Here is a 9,649-nt window from a genome sequence, read left to right as displayed (position 1 = left end):
GGAGTCTCACTCTGTCTCCAAGGCTGGAGTACAGTGGTGCAATCTTGGCTCGCTGCAACCTTCACCTCCTGGGTTCAAGTGATTCTTCTGCCTCAGCCTCCCCCGTAGCTAGGATTACAGGCGTGTACCACCATGCCCTGCTAATTTTTGTATTTTTAGTAGAGACAGGGTTTCGCCATGTTGGCCAGCCTGGTTTCGGACTCCTGACCTGGGCTGATCTGCCCGCCTCAGGCTCCCAAAGTGCTGGGATTACAGGCATGAGCCACTGCACGCAGCCCATCCTTGATGTTTTTAAAAAACAACTCGAAGCTAGTATGATCTCATAGAGCATTCAGTAACCTTTTTTTTTTTTTTTGTCATGTAAACCTTCCAGACTATCCAAGAAGCCTCAGCTTTGGGGAAAGTGAGCTTTAGTATCAGAGTTGAGTGAAATGATGCAGAAGCCACCTAGACACCCAACAAAAATGGCTTCAGTTGATGGAATTATCTTGGCTCTAGAAACCTAATATAGAGGCTAGTTTTGATTCAAGTAAGAATGTTGCAATCAAAACCCTTGATAAGAATCTCTTGGGGCTAAAAGCAGTTTCCTTTATCTATATAACATTGGTACTTTTGTTAACAGTAAATAATTTATTTTCAGGTTGTTTATTTCCTTAGTAAGAACAGGCTTTTTATTCCATATAGTCAGATAATGTTTTTAGAATTGGGAAAATTTATGGCAGATCATAAAGCAGATTTGTTAGCCCAGTTGATTTCTCTTCCCTTCTTGTTTTGGGGATTGCTTTAAACATTGCACATGTGTGCAAGTACATATGTAGATATATATATAGCCTTTAGTCTTTCAAACAATGTCTTAGCTTTTGCATTAGGTTTCAGACAAGATAATGTGTGCATCATTCGTTAGAAGCTAACAGTGGGATAGGCAAGCATCCTGAGGAAGGGGAACATTCACAATGTCCTCATCCTTTGGTGGGTCATCATAGTGCTCTGTGAGTATGATACAGTGGCTGGGGAAATGAATGACCTAGTGCAGGAATAGGCAATTGGCGATGTAGTCTGCAGTTGAGGCAGTTGCCAGAACTTTTTACTCCTTTTCATATCTTTGTCAAGTTATTTCTCTTAGCATATTTTTGTCTCTGTCTTTTTTGCTCTGTTTCTAAGTCTGAATTTTTCTCTCTTTCTGTTTCTTTGCTTCTCTCTCCCTGTCTTTCTCCTTATTCAAAAGACATTTCTTTGAATCAACAGTTGAATTGACTCAACAGTTGGGGGAGAAACTGTGCAGGAATAGTAAAATATAACACAGTTTGTTTAGGGTGATAAGCTGTTCTCAGATGCAACCATAAATGGAATATGAAGACTAAATTGGGTGGTTGAATCTGAAGGCGTTCAGAGAAATCAGCTTGGACAGATGCATCTGGGAGGACAGATACGGGATAGAGCTAAGTTTGGAAGCCTACTAAGATTTGGATACTAGAAAGTAGAGAAGAGGACATAAATATGAAAGGTGCTCTGTAAAGGGATGGAAAAATCTGAGTTGTCAGTTCAGACAGAGAAATTTTGATTGCATTATACTGTGTTCATGATGTATGGAACAGCTTCTGTACTAGGTAGAAATTTAGATTTTGGTTTTTCAGAGTACTCATTGAGTACACTGTGAACTCATCCATGCTGCTTTAGGCACTGCTGTACATGTCTGTGTCACTCAGTGACAGGCAGGAGACCCTGTTGCTGTCACAGTTACCTGTTTGTCTTCGTTTGGGCTGCTGTAAAAAAGTAGCATAAACTGGATGACTTATAAACAACACAAATGTATTTGTCACGTTCTGGAGACTGGAAGTCAAAGATTAGGCTGCCAGCATGGTTAGGTTCTGGCGAGGGCCTTCTTCCATGTTGCAGACTGCTGACTTCTTGTTGTATCCTAGCATGGTGGAGAGCAGGGATGGAAAGCAAGCTCTCTTGTGACTCTTATAAGGACACCAGTCCCATTCATGGTTACTGCTGTACTCTTTACTATAGCTGTTTTGGTTAGGGACCACCAGAAAAAGACGTGAATGAATTTTTTTTCTTTTCATTTTATGCTGCACAGAATAGAAGTCTTACCAACAAAGTACATTGAGGTCCTGGTAAGAAAGGCTGTATGAAGTTATAAAAAGTTGATCATTATAGTCATTATTTCCTTGGTTATATGCCATAATCTAGTCATTGGCAATCCTACGTTTTATGACTAAGAAAATGAAAGAACTGTAAGAAGAATACCTACTGTACTTTTAGGCAGTTGTATACACAGATACTGCTGGCATTGAGGCTGTTTTTGTTAACAGTAAGATATTTGCTAGCATTGCTGCCCCAGGGGAAAATGCCAGAGGAATACCAATTCCATATTCATAATTTATTCCATTTCATTTGGTTTTAAAATGCTTTCTATCCATGGACAGAACCTATACAGTCAAATGAGTTGTAGGCATCCAGGTAAAAGAACATCTGTGGCTAATTACTGGTGGCTGCATCATAGACAAATCTTGCCACCAGCTGGTAGTCACATCTGGATAATACTGTATCACATGACTACTCATGGTTAAGCATTTCTTATGGTCTATAACATGGTGTTATTACCATTAGTGAAAACCCCACACATTGTTCTAGATTCCCTAACATTTACTCAATTTGATGCAATCAGATTAAATGCAATTGCTGTCTTCCCATTTTCCCCATATTAAAAAAGACATGACACACACATGGGGCTGGGGGGGCAGTGGGGGAGCGGAGAGTAGAGTAAAAGGATCACATAATCAGAAATGCCAAACTTAAGGTAAGTGCTTCAGAGGGCATCTAGATTCTATAGTGAGAAGCTGAGAATAAAACTCATGCATGACAAACACTTTTTGCTCCTTAAGATCTTCAGGACTGCTGGCAGACTTCAGTTGATCTTTCAGGATAGTTTCTGAGGGATGCAGTCTTTAAGATCTGCATTGTATTTGCATTGGACTATTACAGGAACCGCAGAATTAAAATGCCAGTAACACTTCTTGAGTGCTTACCATGCATCAGACATTATTTGAAATATTTGACATGTAAGCCTTCCCATTTACTGATGAGGAAACTGAGGCACAGTTAGGCATAAGTCTCTTGTTCAAGGTTGCAGAGCTAGAAGTCCAGGATTCTAAACCAGAGCCAGGATTCAAAGCCAGGTGGTTTGAGTCAGACCGCGCTCCATGGGCATCAGCATCTGACCTCTCAGGGGCTAAGGCTGGGGCTCGAGAGTTCCCATCCTCCTTTCCCCCTAGGAAGAAAAATGACTTTGAAGACTTTGCTGTTTTTCGTATCAGGCCAACTAGGTAATGTTTTTAAAAAGCAAAATTGGAATAGCTAAAAACATAACTATATACATATGAAATGGAGTGTCTGAATTTTTAAACTTAGGTGAAGACAATGCTTATATTTAAAATGCTATTACAAAGTCCTTATGAACACCCTTAATAATGACTGCATGGTCTGCTATGTGAATGTGTATTTTTCTGTTTCTTCACTGTTTAATATTTGACTTGTTTGTATGTTCTTTTTTATTCTCTTTTTTCTCTTCCCCCCACCACCATTTTTAATAAGACTATGTCAAGTATCTTTTGTGTATAAAGGATTTTGTGCCTTTAAAATTGCTTTTTAATGATAAGGTCTCAGGGGTGAAATGGAATTAAAATGTATAACGTTTGAATTTGTTGATAGGTATTTTTGATAAATTTATTTTGCTAATGAATTATACTCCCTTATATATCATTATCACCATTTCACCCAGTTCTTAGAAAAATGGTGTGTATTCTTTAAAAAAAAAAAAAAGAAAAAACTAAAAAGAAATTTAATCTCACTTACAAAATGTTGCATTTCTTTCACACATAGGCTACTTTACATACTCTACACAGTACTGATCTATTTTACTGCTGTTTACCTCTAAAATATTTTGTTTAAAAAATGAATTAACTAGAAGGTGGTGGTTGCACAGCATTGTGAATGTACAAATGCCACTGAATTGTTCCCTTTAAAATGGTTAATTTTGTTATGTGAATTTCACCTTAATAAAAAAAAAAGTGTGTGTGTGTGTGTATATGTGTAAATGTGTCTATGTGTATGCATTGAGTGTACATTCTCAGGTAGAGAGAGCTGCCATGCCATTTTTCACAGTAAGCATCGGCATGCCAGTTTTCTGTGTAATACTCAGAGAGTTGGTTGTGTATTGCATGCTGCCTTTCTTTCTTTCTGCCAGTTAATTTTTGCTTTGTTGACTAATTTTGGCCTATAATAGGTTGAAAATGGTTTATGAATGATAGTGTTTGACCTACCTTGAAGCAAGGGTATCCTGCTAGATGCAGGTTTTAGGGTTGCCAGAGAAGCTATCAAATAAGCAGTCTAGGAAAGAGTGTAAAGATTAGCCTAGTTAGGAAATGGCAGAAATCGCTTGACATCACAAACATCCCTATATCCTTAGAGAAGTGGCCAACAGTGGTACAGCCGGTAGCTAGAAAACCCCATAGCTAAAGTGTTATCATAAACAAAAGGATTGCTGGCCAGAGCACAGAGCTAGGAACACTTGTCTCTAGACTCTGCCAGAGCCCCACCTCACCTAGTGCTGCAGGTTCAGGAACACGCAGTACTAGGTGAGTTCTTTCTGCCTCAGTCAGGGTTTGCAGTCTTTCCTCTTTTTAGAGACTCTGCTGATGTCCTTTATGTATTTCTCTAGTAGGACTTAATAATTTTCATATGATTCATAGGAACTCTTCATTATGTTTAAGACTACTAACCCTTTGCCATCTATATCTATTGTAGGTTTTATTCTGTTTTTGCTTTTGAAAATGTAGTGTGTGTCTTTAACTCTGTGATTTCTTAATTTTTGTGTTGTCATGTCTGTTACTTCTTTTGGTCTTATATCACTCTTATCCGAGCCATTCCCTGTCCAGTAATTGATGTAATTGATAAATATTTAGTATATTTTCTTCAATTAGTCTGTAGTCAGAGGTAAAAATCTAAACTGTTTCCAAATTGCTAAAGGTTTTCTTAGCTGTTCTTAAGGTGAGCATTATGGTAATTATATTAGGTTCCAGATCCAGTTTGAGTTTTGATTAGAATTGTGATAAAAGTTAATTTGGGAAGAACTGATACTTTTGTGATATTCAATCTTACATCCAAAGGCTTATGTTACATTTATTTGTTTTTTATTTTTACATAGGTTATACACATTTCTTATTAGAGGTTTTAGCCTTTCCCATATATTTTGATCATTATTAGTGCCTATAAATGGTTATGGGTTTTTGTGTATTTATCTGATAACTGGTCAATTCATCAAACTTATTAAATTGAATTTTTTTCAGTTGATTCTCTTGGGTTTTCTATACGTAAAAAACATTTCCCAATACTTATACCTCTTATCTGTGTTTCAATCATTTTTGCTTTTTACTGTACCCAGAAAAATAGTAAAATGATAATCTCATTCCTGGATATAAGAAATGAATATTAAATTTTATTAGATTTTTTCTCTATTAAGATAATCATATGATTAAGATAATCAGAACTTCGTATGTAATATACTATTCTGATTTTCTCATTTGGTTGGCCTGATCATAAGGAAGATTAACATTACCTTAAGGTTGTTTGTACTCAACAATCTGTTGTTATTAGCAACAGGTCAGTGCTGCCTTCCATTCCCTAGGATAAAGCAATTTAATTTTGCTTCTTTGTAATTTTAACCCTGCAGGGAAAATGAAGCAAATGGCATCTGATTTTTTAATTTTTTTGGAGTACAGTTTTTTAAAAAAACTTTCTGCTTCATTCAGAAAGAAGCAAACAAAGTTGAAATAGCCTTTTTTGTATATTTTTAATGTTATATTGAAGTCTTTTATCCTTTCTGGGAGATAATAAAAACTTGATATTATGTTGAGGAAACCAAAACAAGATAGTTTAATTTCCTGTGTTTCTGAATTAAAGGCCACATTCTTCTCTCATAATAAGGAATCATAAACATGGGAAGGCATTGATGTAGTGATGTCCATTTCTCCCATTTTGTAACAGGAGAGAAGGAGGATTGAATTTCCAATCACTGTCTTTATCTTTCATGTAATAATAATAGCTAAGAATTATTCAGCGCTTACCATGGTTTGGATGCTATTCTATAGGCGTTATATGTATTAATCCATTTGCTCTTCATAGTAACCCATGAGGAAGGGACTATTCCTATTCCCTTTTGTAGATGAGGAGAAATTGAGCACTGAGAGTATTAGCTGAGTTGCCTAAGGTGCATTACTAATAGGAGGCAGAGCTGGGATTTGAATACAGGCAGTCAGAGTACCGAGTCTTTTATATATATTTTTTTGAAAATACTGTTTTATTAACACCACAGTGGTAAACATCTTTAAGCTTATGTTTCTTTATAGATCACTGGCTCACACATAATTCAAAACCCACACAGAAGCTAAGAGTCTTTACATTAAATATATTCTTCCTAAAAATCCTTACTGTATGCGTCTGTCCTCAAGCAGTAAAATTTGATTATGCACCATTTTATAATATGTCACATTTACATAGCAAAATAATGAAGGCACAGCTAATACAAGCAAACTTAAATCCTTTCTACTTCTGAGCTGGGGGTAGGGGCACACACTTGGATTGGTTCTTCAAGTATATATTTTTTCCAAACATTAGCTTCAGTGAAGAGTTCTGATGATTTTCACAGCTACACCCTAAAAGCTACATGACAGAAAGACGTCACAAGGATCAAAGTACATAACACTGGATACACATGCTTTACAGAATTTGCTACATTCTACATCTCTTCAAGTAAATTAATATTTCTAAAACACTAGGTAAAGTGATTTAATACTTAAACATATTTGGGGTATTTTTTACGTCTTTGTAAATAGACACTGCTAAGAAAACACAAACATGAGATTGTAACTAATGAATACATATGTTGACAGTATTTTACAGGTTTTACACCCTCCTTCTTGGAACCATGTTATTCTCTAAATTCAAATACTCAAAACATTTTTCAGAACTTGAAATGGCAGTTTTCCTGGCCTTATTAACAGTAGTGTCATGATCTCCATTGCAGTCTTCCTCAGTGCCATCAATCTCCTGTGAAGTGTAAAGCTGATGTCTGCGTTACAAAAGCAAAGTCTCAAAGATGACGTTTTTCTTGGGGTCTGCCTTCTCTGCGCAGCGAAATGTCATGAGTAAAGAAATTTAAGAATTAAGCACTGAAAACGTGTTCATGGCCTGGGTGTTCCATGTGTAGCGTATGCTGTGTTATGAATGGGTTTCAAAGTGACGTTCTTTACTTCGCATCTACTAACACCCTTTGTAAACCTCAATCCTCATAGAAGAGACCATGAAAACATAATTTTGGGTTTAATTCGGTTTTCTTTAACACCTTTTGATATATTTATTATGTTCAAAATGAAAAATTTGAATCGAGCTGGCCAGGATCTAATTGCTTCAATTTAATCTATTTTAGGAATGTCAGAATAAATTCACATTGTATTTTGGTCAAAAACCTGAGCCTTTTTAAGTCCACCAATATTCTGGGAAAAACAAAACCAAGCTGTTTTCTTCGTGGGCTTTCTCTTCATCCGTCTCTGCCCCCCTTACTTCTTGGCGTCATCAGGCATCTCGGCGTGGGCATCGTCATGTTTGGCCCCCGCGGCAGCCTCTGCTGCAGCCTCCTCCTCCTCCTCCTCTTCCCCCTCCTCCTCGTCATCCTCGTACTCCTCTTCCTCCTCCTCCTCCCCCTCCAAGGTCCATGCACACCCCTCCATCTCGCCGGTGAGCTCTTGGATCTTGGCGAGTAGGGGCTTATAGATGTCATTATACTTTTTTTCCAGAGCCTGAAATTCCTTATCAAATTTGGCTTCTATCTTATCGCATCGCTTCTGCAGCTTTTTGAGGGCCAGGACTCGGCATTTCACCGAATTAGGCAGGCTCTCGATAAAGTCATTTTTCGGCTTTGGGGCATTCTCTGCAGGGGTCTGGGGCTCCTCAGCCATCTGACCAGCTGCGCTGTCAGGGTCACCAGCCGCGCTGTCACAGTCTCCACCCTGCGCACCGCCTTCCGCCATTACCTCCTCCGCCGCTGCCTCCGCCGCTGCCGCCGCCTGGCTAGGCTCCGCAGGCCCCTGGTTTTCCGAGTCGGCCATGTTAGAGGAGAAGCCGCAGAGGTCTAGGAGGGATCCCGCAGAGGCCCTGCACCCGAGCTGGTCCAGAGAGATCTTGCGGATGCGGCAAGTGGCGGTGACGCGCGGCCGCGGGAATGACGTCGGCCGCGGCCCCGCCCCCTGCTTTTGCGGCACTTGACTGGCTCCCCACTATCAGCTGACGGCCGTGCGCTCATACTGCACCAGATTCCTCCTGTTGCTACCCTGACGTCTCCTGGGCCCTCAACACCAGCCTGTTGGACAGACACCCTGTTCCCAGCCCACCCATGTACCCACGCCCTGTAGAGCTGGGCTGGGAGTGTCACTGGCTGCCCGAGGTGCTTCTTCAGGAACTGCGTAGATGGCCTCAGCCCGTTTTCCGTGTGCTCCTCACCCCCATCCAGGCCCTTCTACAAATGCTAGTACATATGTCTTCGCTTACCTCTGCATCTCTCTCCATAGCTGGCATTTGATCACCTCTTAGATTCCTCCACATTCCTCTCCAGGCAGTGGAGGAACGGGCAAGCTGGCTCCATTCTACCCTTTTGGGGACCTGGGGAGCATATGTGTGGATAGGGCAGCTTGCATATCCAAGCTCTGTACCTGTGTGTCCACCCAACACCCCCTTGGCCATCCCACACACCTGGCGACACATACCCTGCTGGCAAGGTTGTCTCTCAGCAGGACACCCCTGGAAGCAGTTTTGGAGTCATTTGGGTAGGAAGTCTCAGAGCTCCCAGTGTCCTGGTGTGTGTTATAGAAGGTTCTACAGAATCTTTGGCCTGTGGGAAGTACTAAAGCTTGAGGAGGGCTGAAAAAAAGCAAGTCTCTCTAAAGCGTGGGGCCCAGGGCCAAGGCCCCCTGTTATCTTGGTTAAAGCGTGTGCCATCTATCCCACCCTGCTCACTTTCGTCTTCCCGGGCTTCCCCCAACACCATCTGCTTTCCTGCCTTCCCCATTATCTGTTTTCACACCTTTCCTTGCCACCATCTTCTCCCTCCCTCCTGCCCCTCCCCCGCACTGTGTTATGCCCCACCTTCTGCCCATCTTCTTCCCCGCTTCTTCCCCACTCACTGCCTTCTTCCTCACCTTCTCCCCTCCCCGCACTGTCCTTTTCCCCACCCCTTCACCCTCTTCTTCCCCACCCTCCTCACCCTCTTCTTCCCCACTCACTGCCTTCTTTCTCACCTCCCCCGCCCCCGCACTGTCCTTTTCCTCACCCTCCTCATCTTCCTCTTCTCCACTCACTGCCTTCTTTCTCACCTCCCCTCCACCACTGTCCTTTTTCTCACCCTCCTCACCCTCTTCTTCCCCACCCACCTCACCCTCCTCTTCCCCACTCACTGCCTTCTTCCTCACTTTCCCCCCACCCGCGCCCTTTTTCCTCATTCTCCTCACTCTTTTCTTCCCCACCCTCTTCACCCTCTTCTTCCCCATCTTCCTCACCCTCTTCTTCCCCATCTACCTCACCCTCTTCT

General features: G+C 41.1%; 2 protein-coding genes across 2 annotated transcripts in view; one reads left to right on the top strand and one right to left on the bottom strand.

The window, feature by feature from the left end:
* HERC3 (HECT and RLD domain containing E3 ubiquitin protein ligase 3) overlaps positions 1-9,649 on the top strand; it is a 219,816-nt gene that overhangs the window by 200,167 nt on the left and 10,000 nt on the right. The gene's annotated exons all lie outside the window — the stretch shown is intronic.
* NAP1L5 (nucleosome assembly protein 1-like 5) lies at positions 6,350-8,314 on the bottom strand. Its single transcript, XM_011990723.1, has one exon. The coding sequence runs from the start codon at positions 8,172-8,174 to the stop codon at positions 7,626-7,628; it is 549 nt and encodes a 182-aa protein (XP_011846113.1). The 5' UTR covers positions 8,175-8,314; the 3' UTR covers positions 6,350-7,625.

Source organism: Mandrillus leucophaeus, unplaced genomic scaffold (genome assembly GCF_000951045.1).
Source record: "Mandrillus leucophaeus isolate KB7577 unplaced genomic scaffold, Mleu.le_1.0 Scaffold381, whole genome shotgun sequence".
Taxonomy (NCBI): domain Eukaryota; kingdom Metazoa; phylum Chordata; class Mammalia; order Primates; family Cercopithecidae; genus Mandrillus; species Mandrillus leucophaeus.
Note: the sequence above shows the minus strand (reverse complement) of the source record. Positions and strands in the feature narration are given on the sequence as shown.

Excerpts from the sequence above, each read along its gene's own strand:
- NAP1L5 (XM_011990723.1), bottom strand. The coding sequence starts at position 8,174 with ATGGCCGACTCGGAAAACCAGGGGCCTGCGGAGCCTAGCCAGGCGGCG.